At 63.1% G+C, this 12,745-nt stretch overlaps 2 protein-coding genes across 21 annotated transcripts; one reads left to right on the top strand and one right to left on the bottom strand.

Moving 5' to 3' along the window:
• The first annotated feature begins 3,729 nt into the window (after positions 1 to 3,729).
• Positions 3,730 to 12,592, top strand: LOC127545801 (mitotic-spindle organizing protein 2B-like). 3 transcript variants are annotated; one of them, XM_051973294.1, is made up of 4 exons: positions 3,730 to 4,145; positions 6,655 to 6,809; positions 8,516 to 8,701; positions 12,333 to 12,592. In XM_051973294.1, exons 1-4 carry the CDS (start codon positions 3,913 to 3,915, stop codon positions 12,473 to 12,475), a joined length of 717 nt encoding a protein of 238 aa, XP_051829254.1. In that variant the 5' UTR covers positions 3,730 to 3,912; the 3' UTR covers positions 12,476 to 12,592. The 3 variants fall into 3 exon arrangements, with proteins under 3 accessions (XP_051829254.1, XP_051829255.1, XP_051829256.1); XM_051973295.1 differs by having other exon boundaries at positions 3,737 to 4,145; positions 8,516 to 8,659; XM_051973296.1 differs by lacking the exon at positions 8,516 to 8,701 and having other exon boundaries at positions 3,821 to 4,145.
• On the bottom strand, positions 8,708 to 11,309 carry LOC127545803 (uncharacterized). Of its 18 annotated transcripts, XM_051973306.1 has the most exons (4): positions 9,659 to 9,733; positions 9,596 to 9,628; positions 9,521 to 9,541; positions 8,708 to 9,454 (listed from the first exon to the last, which is right to left on the bottom strand). In XM_051973306.1, exons 1-4 carry the CDS (start codon positions 9,716 to 9,718, stop codon positions 8,969 to 8,971), a joined length of 600 nt encoding a protein of 199 aa, XP_051829266.1. In that variant the 5' UTR covers positions 9,719 to 9,733; the 3' UTR covers positions 8,708 to 8,968. The 18 variants fall into 18 exon arrangements, with proteins under 18 accessions (XP_051829266.1, XP_051829269.1, XP_051829267.1 ...); XM_051973309.1 differs by lacking the exon at positions 9,659 to 9,733 and adding an exon at positions 9,773 to 11,309 and having other exon boundaries at positions 9,521 to 9,658; XM_051973307.1 differs by lacking the exons at positions 9,521 to 9,541; positions 9,659 to 9,733 and adding an exon at positions 9,773 to 11,309 and having other exon boundaries at positions 8,708 to 9,478; positions 9,542 to 9,658.
• Positions 12,593 to 12,745: the final 153 nt, after the last annotated feature.

The raw sequence follows: 12,745 nt of genomic DNA, 5'->3' as shown, positions 1-12,745 counted from the left end.
AGGGACTGGGGAGGAGGCTCGGGGGGCAGGGGGCGTGCCCCACCCTGGAATGAGAGGGTTCTGACCCCTCCGAGTGGGGGCGGGGAGTCGCGGCTCCTACGAATGGGGGTCCTGGCTCCCCGTCAGAACGTGGCGCGGGCTCCACGTTTGCTCACCTGCAGGCCCAGCTGCCGGAGCCGCTTCTCCGCCAGTCACAGCCGCCATCCCAAGAAGCCCGGGTCGCGTTCGCCGACGTCATCAATCCGCGCGACGAGCCCCGCCTCCCGACATGGCGGGAAGAGGCCAAAGGCTCTCCCTCTGCGCCGCCGGAGAACCGCTCGGTGTGCGCATGCGTACTCAGCGCTCCGGCCTCGGTCGGCCTCCCCCTCTGCCTCCGCCCCCTTTCGCCTTACGCTGGCGCACTGGCGCACCGCTCGCCGGAGGGGAAAGGGGGAGGGCCCGAGTTCCTTACTGCGCGGGCGCAGTAAGGGCCTTTCCCTGGGCTGCCAAGAGGCTGCTCTCCCGGCTTCCGCGGGCGGTGTTCGTGCCCGGGCTCGGGATCGCGGAGCTGGAGCAGAGCCGTTTCCCGGCGGCGAGCCCGGCTTGCCTCGATTTCCTCGCCCGCTTACCCCACTGGACTCCCGGGCGGAGTCCGTGAAACCAGGAAGGAGCCGGGGCTGCGGGGCGCCCAGCCCCCTCCGGGAGGAGCCGCGGGAGGCCGGGGCTGCCCTCGAGCGGACTCCCCTCCCCCCGCGTTTCTCCCATCCCCCCTCCTCCCGCCCCCTCCAGGCGCCAAGCCTTTGCTCCACCGGGCTGGACGCACGTTATAAAGGCGCCGGCCTTTGTCGAGCCCTCGACGCCAGCGGGAGAGCAAGCGGGACTTTAGCGGGAAACGAGGCGCAGAAATGGGCCAGATGCCAGATCTTGGGTTCCGAGGGACCCCCGACTGCGGGGGGGCAGTCTCAGCCCACAGAGCTCAGCCGGCACCTCGTGGCGCGCGGCCGGCCGGCCCCCTTCCTTCCAGGCTCACCGAGATCCTCCGTCTTCCAGGAGGCTTCTTTCATTCCAAATGTCCCTACCCCTTACCTGGACCTCTCCTCTGTCCTAGGAGGAAATAGAAAATAAATAACGTTTTACAGGAGGGCACGCGGCCTGGAAACCGTGGGAGACAGCTACTTCAAAGGATCTTTCCCCTCCCTCCTTTTGCCTATTAGGTCGCTATTTTGAACCTTACCTGTGTATCTCTGGCAAGTCCTTGAGCGTGGGACTTTCGCTTTTGTCCTATTATCACACCTAGCACCACAGGAGCCGTGGGAGGTGATTTGTTACTGTTTGTAAACTGATTCATTTACTTGAATAAAAAATAGAGTTAGGAAGGAAACAAAAGCCCCTACTATGTGTCAAGCTAGTAGATGTTCTACAAATATTAATTCATTGGATCCTAGACAAACCCTAGGAGGAAGGTTCTGTTGTTTTTGTTTTTTTTTTGTAGGCAATGCATTTTATTTTCTTTTTTATTATTATTATAACTTTTTATTGACAGAACCCATGCCAGGGTAATTTTTTACAGCATTATCCCTTGCACTCACTTCTGTTCCGATTTTTCCCCTCCCTTCCTCCACCCCCTCCCCAAGATGGCAAACAGTCCTTTACATGTTAAATAGGTTACAGTATATCCTAGATACAATGTATGTGTGCAGGACCAAACAGTTCTCTTGTTGCACAGGGAGAATTGGATTCAGAAGGTAGAAATAACCCGCGAAGAAAAACAAAAATGCAAGCAGTTTATATTCATCTCCCAGTGTTCTTTCTCTGGGTGTAGCTGCTTCTGCCCATCTTTGATCAATTAAAGCTCTCTTTATCGGAGAGATCCACTTCCATCAGAATACATCCTCAAACAGTATCGTTGTTGAGGTATCTAATGATCTCCTGGTTCTGCTCATTTCACTTAGCATCAGTTCACGTAAGTCTCTCCAAGCCTCTCTGTATTCATCATTCTTACAGAGCGATAATCCATAACATTCATATAGGTAGGCTCTGTTATTATCCCTATTTTACAATTGTGGAAACTGAGGCAGACAGCTTAAGTGACTTGTCTAGAGTCATGCAGTTAGTATGTGTGTGAAGCCAGATGAGAACTCATGTCTTTCTTATTTCAAATCCACCTGTATTTCTATTTTTAGAGGACAGGAAACTGGGAGAGAGAGGGAGCTAATACCTGGCTGTGGCCTTCTCCTCCTGGAACATCCCCCCACCTGGACCTACCTAGGTCAGCCACCTTTCTTTGTCTGCATTTTCCCCTTCCCCGGTGCACATTTAGGGTTCAGCTCCTTTTTTATATAGTCTTTCCTCGTGAGAATGGAAGCCCTTGCGGGCAGGGACTGTTTTGGATTTGAATCCTCCAGCATTTAGCAAGGTGCGGGGTAAATGGTAACTAAGAAATTGCTTGTTGCCTGCCTCTCCCGGATGGATGAATCCACGCTGTTAAAAAAAAAAAAAAATCGTAAGGAAGAGGTATCCCTTTTAAAAATCCTTACCCCTGAGCTCAAAAAGGCAGTTTCCCAAGTACAGGAGGGAGGAGCCACAGACAGACAGCAAAAAGTCCTTTATGAAATGGAAGTCAATGCGAGGAAGGCAGCAGGGCCTTCCCGCCAAAGTCCGCAGGTGAGGGTCCGCCACCTCTGCCCTGCCCAGATGCTGTTGGGTACCTGGAGCATTGACTTCCCATTTCAGCAAGGATGACTAGTCTAGGAAGAGTCCCAGAAACGGCCACTCCAGACAGGGAGGGGAAGGGAGTCTGGGAGGAGGGAACTGTGTCCGTGTAGCTGCCAGAGGAAACAGGAGAGCGCTTGCCAAGGTCACAAGGGCTGGCAGGTGGGGGCGTGGTGGGGGAGAGTCAGGTCTATTCTACTTGGGAGATCGGGGCTCCATCTAAAGTCGGCCTAGTGATCACCGGCCTCTCTGTCCCCCTCAAATGGGCTGCAGCGTTGGAAAGTGCCTTAGAGACCGGCCGGGCCGCCGGGGCTTAACGAAAAGTCCTCTCCACTCTCCCTAAGGGGGAGGGGGGCCATCCGGTCGCCTGGGTCACTTTGAGATCTAATACGGGAATTTCTCCCGGCATTGATCCTAACTTGGAAGCAGCTAGGAGGTCCAGGGGATAGAACTCGGACCTGCCGTCCCGAGAGACTACTTCGTGACCCTTAGGGCCGGGCAAGTCCCTCGTGTGCCTCGGTTTCCTTAGCTGTAGAGTGGGGATGTACAGAAGCACCTCCCAGGGCGGTTGCGAAGATCGTGTATTAATAAAGTGACGTGAAAACTTAAGTGGCTGCAGAAAGTCTGGCTTGGATCCAATCTGCCGCGTCCACGCTCCACCTCAGGCGTCCAGGCAGTGCCCAGGCCGGGCTAGACGGGCCGGGCTCCGGGACGGCCCAGAGCAGATCCCTGGCCCGGGCTGTCTCCTGAGACGGAAAGTCCGCTCTCCGAGGACGGGGCCCGGCGTTCCCTGAGCCCCCAGCCCCCAGTAAACAAGCCAGCGCCTGTGGGGGGTCTGCGGATGGACCCCACGTTAGCGCCAGGGCCGGACCGGCACTTGTGGGAGGGACCCCCGCCCAGCCGCGGGGCTGCGGACAGGGAGGCCGGGGGCGGAGCCTCGCGGAATGACGCAAGACTAGCGCTTCTGAGGGGCGGGGCCTAGTGGGGGGGGCGGGACTGACGCTGCCAGGCTACCTCCGGGTTGGGCCCGGGTATGGGGCGGGGCCTCAGAGGCACTGACGCTCGACTAGCGGTTTTCCCGAGGCGTGGTCTGGCCTGGGGGGCGGGACCGACATTGGCGGCTGCCTCTGTATTGGCTCCAGATGCTGGGGGCGAGTCCCCTGCAGAACAGGGCGTGCCTAACTCTGGGCTGAAGCGCAAGGTGTCTAGGCCCAGGCCCGGATGGCGGCGGCGGCAGCGGCGGCGGCGGCGGCAGGGGCCGGGGGTGCGGCAGGCCCTGGGACCGGTCCCGGAGGAGGCCCCGGGGCGGGCGGACCGGGGCCCGGCCCTCCGGGACTGGAGGCCGCGATCCAGAAGCTGGCGCTGCGGCGGAAGAAGGTTCTCAACGCCGAGGAGACTGAACTCTACGAGCTCGCCCTGGCGGCCGGGGGAGCCATAGACCCCGACGTCTTCAAGTGAGCGGGGGCGGGGCGGGGGGAGGAGGGGAAGGGAGGGCGGGGAGGGGGGAGGAGTCCTCTGAGGGGTGGCTGGAGGGAGCCCCGAGGCAGAAGGGCTGGGGGAGGAGGGAGGGAGAGGCCTGGGCGCTCTGGGAGGCACCTAACGGGGACGCTGCTGGAGACAGAGCAGCCTCGGGCTCAGAGCGGGAGGGGTGGGGGGCAGGGCCCCCGGGAAGCCCGAGAGAGGGAGGGGACTGGAGCTGGGGGAGGGCTGCCCCGTAAATGTCCCAGCCGGGACCTGGATTCCAGTCTCCCTTGCCAACATCCGGGCCAGCCCTCCTGCCTCTGAGGCTTCTTGCAGCCTCCGCCCGGCGGTGACTCCAGGGACCTTCCCTTGGGAGCGCAGTCAGTGCCGGGAACTCCCGAGGGGCGGCGGCCGGGAGAGCCCGAGAGCCTCCGACTGGCCACCATCCCCCTTTCTCGGGATTTCTTTGGGCTTTTCCTTCCAAGCCGAGTCCTCCCGGCGCTGGGATCTCCCGGCTTCCTGGCAGGGATAAGCGCATTGACGGGCTGCATGGTGCTCAAGCCCTTGCCTCCCAATAACCCTGGGCGGTAGGGGCTGGTGCCCCATTTTATGGGGGAGAAAGCTGAGGGAGGGCTGCCCAGCTCCGGGGGCCGGTGTTTCAGGTCTGCCCGAAGCCTGGGCCTGCCGCCTCTGACTCTCCCCCAGGAAAGGTGGTCTGCCGCCCCCAGCCCCGGGCCCACTGGCTGAACTAGGGCGGTTCTGGCTTCAAGAGCCGGTCGTTAAATTGTCGCTGGGGATATTTACTTCTTGGAAGTGGCAGACACTCACATCCGGCTGATTCCCCGATTGTCCGGGCGTAAGAAAGTGATGGGAAAATGTTTCACGACCCTGGAAATTGGGTACAGTGGTGGTTAAACATTTCCCAGCATCCCCCTTGGTGCTTCCATATTTTGGGTAACTGACAACAGGTCACTGGATAGAGGGATGCTGGGGAAGTGCCAAAGGCGCCGCCTCCTCCCCGGAGCTCCCATCCTGGAAGGGGAACAGCCAGGCCCCCGTCAGCCCTCAGCGCCTCCTCTTTGCCGGGCAGGGAGCCAAGGGCCGCGGTGTCTGCCCTCGGGAAGCTCCCAGCTACCCCCTCCTTTCCTGTCTCTGTGGCATGGAAGCCGAGACCCCGTAGAGGGGCGTGGGATGCGGGGCTGGCCCCCTCTGCGTGCGGGTGACCCCGGGAGTACTCGTCCCGGGCCAGGGTGACCGAGGGGCCCCGGGCGTCGTGCGGGCCTGGACACGCCCTCTGCCGCAGCCGGGGGGAGTCGCAAAAACAGAGAGAGAGAGAGCCGGGTGTGCGGAGCAGAAACAGGCCCACCCACCCGGCTGTCATTCAGGAGCTGCCTCTGTGTGCGTGGGTGCATCCGTGTCTGTAGGAACACAGGGAAGGGGGGAGAGAAGCTGCCAGAGCTCACACACACACACACACTCCCACACACAGACTCTCCCACACACAGACACACACACTCCCACAGACACACACACACTCCCACACATACACACACACACACAGACTCTCCCACACTCCCACAGACACACACACACACTCACACTCATACACTCACACACACAGACTCTCCCACACTCCCACAGACACACACACACTCACACACTCCCACACAGACACTCCCACACTCACACTTACACACACACACACACACAATCCCACACACACACACACTCACACACACACACACACACACACACACACTCACTCACACTCCCACAGACACACACACACACACACTCCCACACAGACACACACACAGACTCTCTCACACTCCCACACACACACACTCCCACAGACACTCACACTCCACACACACACACACTCCCACAGACACTCACACTCCCACACACACACACACACACCACACACACACACTCTCACACACACACACTCCCACACACACACACACACACTCCCACACACACTCACACACACACACACTCACACACACACACACTCCCACACACACACACACTCCCACACACACACACACCACACACACTCCCACACAGACTCTCTCACACACACACACTCACACTCACACACACACACTCCACACACACACACACTCCCACACACACTCACACACACACACACACACTCCCACACACACACACACACACTCCCACACACACACACACTCCCACAGACACTCACACTCCCACACACACACACACACACTCCACACACACACTCACACACACACACACTCACACACACACACTCCCACACACACACACACACTCCCACACACACACACACACACTCCCACACACACACACTCCCACACAGACTCTCTCACACACACACACACACTCCCACACACGTGTCTGTGAACCCGCCCTCGGCGTGCAGTCGCAGCCCCCCCCGCCCCCGGGTCTGTGCTCGCAGACTGGGCCCAGGAGCCGACGGGCTCTGACTGCCGCCCCGAACTCTCCCCACAGGATCTTGGTGGATCTGCTGAAGCTGAACGTGGCCCCCCTCGCCGTCTTCCAGATGCTCAAGTCCATGTGTGCGGGGCAGCGGCTGGCCACGGAGGCCCCCGGGCCCGAAGGCATGGGATCCGCTCTGCCGCCCTCCGCGCTGCCCGAGGCGAGAGGTCAGGGCCCGGCCCGCTTCCTCTGGGGGTGGGGGGTCCCAGGCTGCAGCGGCTCCCCGGGGAAGCCTCCTTGTCCTAGGGCCGACGTCCCGGTGCTTCCTTGGAGGTGACCTTGGCCCCCCCCCCGCCCTTCATCCCGGAGCCCGGAGCCGTCCCCTCTCCACGGGCCGTGCTCTCTGTGGGAAATGGGCAGCAAGCGCTCCCTGCCAGCCGTTAGTCGCCGAAACAGAGCCCCCGCCCTCCAGGGACGTGGGTGCTGGTGGGATTCTGCAGGGGGCCCCGGCCGTGGGCCCGTCGGGGACTGGGGGCCATGGAGGCACAGTATCCCCCTGGGGCCCCCGGCTTGGGGGGCCCGTGCCCAAGAATGGGCTGGGCCAGACCTCCCACTTCTCAGGTGTAGAAAAATGTGGGGGCAGCCGGGTGGGGCAGTGGGTAGAGCAGTGGCCCTGAAGTCAGGAGGACCTGAGTTCAAATCTGACCCCAGGCCCTTCTAGCTGTGAGACCCTGGGCAAGTCACGTAAGCCCCATTGCCTCAACAAAAAAAGAAAGAAAGATGTAGCATCGAGGTGTCAAACTAAAATGCAACTGGGAAATAGTTACGGCAAATGAAAGGCCGTCTGCGGCCCCCTCCCCCTCCCAGAGCTGCCCAGGTCTCCGGCCGGTGGGGTCTGGCTCCTGCTGGCTGGAAGCTGCCGCGGCAGAGAGCGGGTTCCGGGAAGTGTTCGGGGACGGTGTCTCCGCCCTCCCGGGAGGACACTTTGGGCCGGGCTTCGAGGGGGACCTGGGGCCAGCCCCGCCTCCTCTCTGGGCCCGTTTCCCCCCGGATGACACTTGGTCTCCCCATCATTATGGATGGCCCCCATTTGTTACATTTAGTGCGATAATCCCCAGGGTGCCTTGGGCTCAGAGAACCTGAACTCCCTGTGTCTGAAACCTGAGGTCCCCTCGAAGATGCCGATGGACGCCAAGCGTCCCCAGCAGACTCCGCGAGGAGCGGCAGTGGGCGGAGGCCCCGTTCCCATTGGTCGGGGATAAGCAATGCTCAGGACTTCCATGGGCGCCAGGGTCAGGCCGCAGCATTTCCTCTGGGGTCTTGGGGTGGGCCCTGGGTCCGCGCTGTAACTAGGGTGGGGCGGCCAGAGCTCCTTGGCGGGGTGCTGACACTTAGAGGGGGCCCCGGCAGCACTTTCAGCCCATAGAAACAATGGAGTGGCGCGTGGCCGCCTGGTTCACGAGAGCGGTTAGTTAAAACAGGGAGCTTCTCCCTCTCTGCCTCGGTAAGTTCTGCTCCAAACGGGCCTCCCGAGGTCCCCGGCCTCCACGCCCGCTGCCTGCCCCCTGCCCGCTGAACAGAAGGGGTCTTTGTGTCACTGCTGTTAGCCCCACCAAAAGCACTTCCAGGGCGGCGGAGAAGTTTTCTTGGGAAGTTTTATGGGCAGGTCACACTTTAAGGGGGGCAGCGCTGGCCCCGGTCCCAGGACTCACCCTCAGTACCTTGGAGGCTGGACACGGCGCCCCCTCCCCAAGCCCCCAGGCCCTGCTTTCCGCGTGCCTGGGAGCAGCCGTGGGGGCGGGATGGAGGGAGGCGCCCCATCTCCGGGGCCCGCTAACCGAGCTCTCTCCTGCAGGACGGCGGCCGCGGCTCCGCGTCGCTCCTCCCTGACTGACCCGAGCTGTGTTTGCTGTCTGTCTCTCTCTGAATCTAGAGGGCAAGACCGGGGCCGGCCCGGCGGGGCCCTGCTTTTCCTCGGGCCCGCGGCCCTCTCCGCGCCAGGCCGCCGCCGCCGCCACTCAGACCGGGCTGGGCAGCCCCGCCGCCGTGGGCTCGCCTCTCCCTCACAGGGCCCCAGGTTCCTTCCAGTTTTCTTGCTGCCTGTTCTCCCCTTTCACAGGTCGCGTTTACTAGAGTCTTACTGGGGTTGGCGCTGGCTGGTGTTTCCGTAGGAACAGAGTCCGCACCCGGGACTAGGCGGGCCAGGACGGGCCAGACGGAGTCAGATGGCGGTCGCTAGGGAGACAGGGGCCGGGCGCGGGAGCCGGGAAGGGGCCGCAGGGAGGCAGGGGAGGGCGGGTCAGGGCAGGTCGGGCTGCAGCAGGAGCCCCCAGGCAGGCAGCGGCCGGGGCAGGGAGTGGGCTGCAGGAGAGGGCCCCTGGGGCTCTCAGCCCTTGCCTGGCACCACCTGGCACACCGGCCTCCTCTCCCATTCTGAATCGCCAACGCGGGCACAGAAGGCGGAGTCCGGCTGCCCCCCAGTCCATTCTGTGGCCTCCGCCCTGCTGGGCCCCCGTCGCTCTGCTCCTCGGCCACCCGGACCCTGCGCTCCGCCATCATCGGCCCGAGCCCGACCCCTGGCCTGGAGGAAGGCGAAGGCCCTGCTGCTCCTCGTCCTGTGGGCGCCCTCTCTGGTGGAGGCCGTGGCTCCAGCCACATCCCCACCGGCACACGCGGGCCCAGATGGGAGAGACCTCTGCGACCGCGTTGGGGGTTTGCTTGGCAAGGGGAGCAGAGGGTTTGCCCTTTTCCTCTTCAACTCACCGGACAGATGAGGAAACTGAGGCAGCAGGGGAAGGGACTTGCCCAGGGCCACCCCGCGAGTAGGCTGGATTTGGATCTGGGGCCTCCCGACTAGTCGTCCCTGCACCACCTGCAGCATCCCCTGCAGCATCCCCTGCAGCATCCCCCGCATCCCCTGCAGCATCCCCCGCACCACCTGCAGCATCCCCTGCACCACCTGCAGCATCCCCCGCACCACCTGCAGCATCCCCTGCAGCATCCCCCGCACCACCTGCAGCATCCCCTGCACCACCTGCAGCATCCCCTGCACCCCCTGCAGCATCCCCTGCACCACCTGCAGCACACACCCTCCCCCCCCCACCACCTGCAGCATCCCCCGCACCCCCTGCAGCATCCCCCGCACCCTATGCAGCATCCCCTGCACCCCCTGCAGGATCCCCTGCACCACCCAGCTGTTCTCACAACAAGCAGCGAATGGATCTAGCGCCCCCCGAGCCCTCGGGGGGGGGGGTTCCTGCAGGATGTGGCCTTTGGGCAAGGCCTAAAGAATGGGGGCTGGGAAGTGCCCTGCGTGTGGGGCTGGTGGTCTGGAGGATGGGGGCCTTTGTCCTGGGGCCCAACCATGGGCTGGGGCTCGGTCATTGAGCCCCAACAATCTGCTCTGTGGAGAAGGAAGAGGAGCATGGCCGAAGCCGGATAGAAGATAGGGGGGAATAAAGGCAGGAGGAGCCCATCTGACCCGGGGCATCATGGGAGGCCACGAGAGAGGCAGAAGGGCCGGAGGAGCCAGGAGGAGGCAGCTGGGAGGTTGGGCATAGGCAGATGCCCTCAGTGACTGGGGGGGCAGAGGCCAGGCTCCAGCTCTGGGTTTCTTGGGTCCGAGTCTCCCCACACACAGGGGACATCCCTCCCGGGCAGCCTTGGTGCTCGACTGGCCACTCTGGGATGCCCCCGAGTCCTAGCCGGGCCGGCGGGCTCCCACTCGCCCAGCAGGGGCTGCAACCTGGTGATTCTGCCCAAGGACGGGTCTGGGTGCCGTTCCTCTCGTCCTGGACAAGTTTGGGGGCCCCCGCAGGGACGGTTTTCTGAGGGCCGGTGGCAGAAGCGCCTGGACCAGATGGAACCCCCCAAGCTCTGGGCCGTCGGGCGTCTGACAGACCGACCCCGGGGCTGCGGGGCAGAGGCGGGCCTGGCTCCCGGGCCTCCCCCTCCGGATCCGGCTGCCCTTCTGAGCTGAGCCAGAGGAGAGGGGACGGCCGCCCTGGCTCCGCTCTCGTTGTCTGTGGCCGGGAGACCGACCAGTCCGTCCTGCGCCTCTGGCCAGAAGAACCTCCTCACGTGCAGAGATTCAAGGGCCAGCCCAGAAGCCCAGGAAGGTGCTGCCTCAGTTTCCTCGTCTGTAAAAGGAGCTGGAGAAGGAGACGACCGCGCTCCCGTGTCTTTGCCCCAAAAGAGTTATGGGTGATCCCTGTCTGAAGCGGCTGCTCACGTTCTCTGGGCCTGAGGCGCCTCCCTGCGACGGCGCCCGTGTGGATGAGGCGCCCGCCGGGGTCCAGACCAGGAGCCGACTCCGACGCTTCCGTTCTAAGGTTCTCGACGACGACGGCCACAGGCGGCGTCCCCAGTGAGCCCGGCCCAGGTTCCAATCCAGCCTCGGGACGAGCCCTTCAGCGGGGGCTTCCTCCCTTGGAAATGGAGATGACAGCTCTGGGGGGCTGGCTCGGAAGCAGAATCGAGCTAAAGGACGTCGGGAGAGGAGGGCATCGGAGAGCCCCGGGCTCGGCTCCGGCCTGAAGAGCCTGCAAACTATCCGTGTGACCTCTGAACTGGAACGTGGAGCCGGCCGGGATGGGCTCCGGGCAGAGGGATCCTGCGGAGGCCAGTCTCCCTGGAGGAGAGGAGGCTGTTCCTGGGCCACGGGGGCCACTTGTTATCCAGAGGGGGAGGAGGAAGAGGAAGAGGAGGGAAGGAGGAGGAAGAGGAGAGGAGGAGGAGAAGGAGGGAAGAAGGAGGAAGAGGAGGGGAGGAGCAGGAGATCCCTGGAAGTCAGGAGGCAGGGCCGGCATCTGAGGGCGATGCGGCAGAGCGGGCCCCTGGCCCCGAAGGGGACATTGGGAACCCAGCTTGAGAAACGCTCGCCGGTGGCTCTGGGTGTTCTCTGCCCGGGGTGGGAGTGAAGCCTCAGAACTGTCCGGAGAGGCCATCGAGGGGCTGGGCCGTCCTGGGGCTCAGGTGCCCCGTATGGTTGCTACGGGCCCGGTGCCCTCCGAGGTCCCTGCCAACTCCTGACTTCCTAACGATGGCAGCCTGGGTAACCTCAGCGAAGCTAAGGGCTTGTGAGAGGGGAGCTGCCCGAACGGGGCCTTTGGAAGTAGCGAGCTCCCTGTCAGGCTGCGGGTGGGAGCTAGAGAGCCTAGTGAGGCGAGGGTGCTCGGGACCGGGCCCCCGGCCCCGTTGTTGGAGTTAGCCGGCGGGCTCCGCGGCGGGTGGACTTGGGCTCCTCTAGGCCGGACCCCGCAGGAGGACCGAGGGCCCGCTTTTCCCGCGGCTGTGAGCAGGCGGTGCATGGCCGAGTGGAGAGTGTTTTTGTGGCCTGGATGGGGCGGGGGAGGGGGGATGCCCCTGCAGCCCCCCTTGCTTGGCCCGAGACCCTCCTCAGAGACGGCGGCGTTCCTACCACAAAAACACTCCGGGAGCAGCTTCAGCACCGTGGTTTCTGGCAAGCATGTTAGCCCGTGTTCCTGGGGGGAGGGCCCGTGCTCGCCCCCACCCGGACCCCCGGCCTCCGGCCCTTGCACGCGCGTCCCCGGCTGCTGCGCAGAACGCTTGTGTTCCTGTGGTTTCGTTGCCAAAAGCTTCCCGTTGGCCTCGGGACGGCAGGCTGCCTCGGCGGATGGCTTACGTGGAAATGTCTGCCTGGGAACGTGCCCGGTGGGAACACAAGTACGTGGGGGGGGACGGCGCGGCAGGAGCCGCGGGGCTCTAACGGCCGACGTTTGTCCCCGCAGGGAGAAACAAGAGCAGCGGGACGGCCGTGCTGGGGGAGCGCGGCGGCCGAGAAGGATCGAGCCAGCGGATGCCCAGGCAGCCCAGTGCCAGCCGGCTGCCCAAGGGGGGCACGGGGAAGAGCCCCACCCGGAGCAGTAACTGAGGGGCAGGAAGGGCCGGTGGGAAGGTAGCCTAGCGAACAGCCTGGAAGCTCAGGAACAGAAGGGCCCACGTCCGGAACCGGGAGTTCCGCTGGCAATAAACCATGCTTTGAGATGGAGGCTGGTGGATTGATTGACCTTGGGCCTCCTTATTCACTCTGGACACTCACCGGGACTGTGTGGTAACATAGGGTGGGAAGCAGAGAAGCTATGGATTAGCCCGAGGTGGCGGCAGGGCCCTTTCTAACAGCCGGTCTCTCAAATCTGTGTCT

Source organism: Antechinus flavipes, chromosome 1, assembly GCF_016432865.1.
Source record: "Antechinus flavipes isolate AdamAnt ecotype Samford, QLD, Australia chromosome 1, AdamAnt_v2, whole genome shotgun sequence".
In the NCBI taxonomy this organism is placed as follows: Eukaryota; Metazoa; Chordata; class Mammalia; order Dasyuromorphia; family Dasyuridae; genus Antechinus; species Antechinus flavipes.
This window is presented reverse-complemented; position numbering and strand designations above follow the sequence as displayed.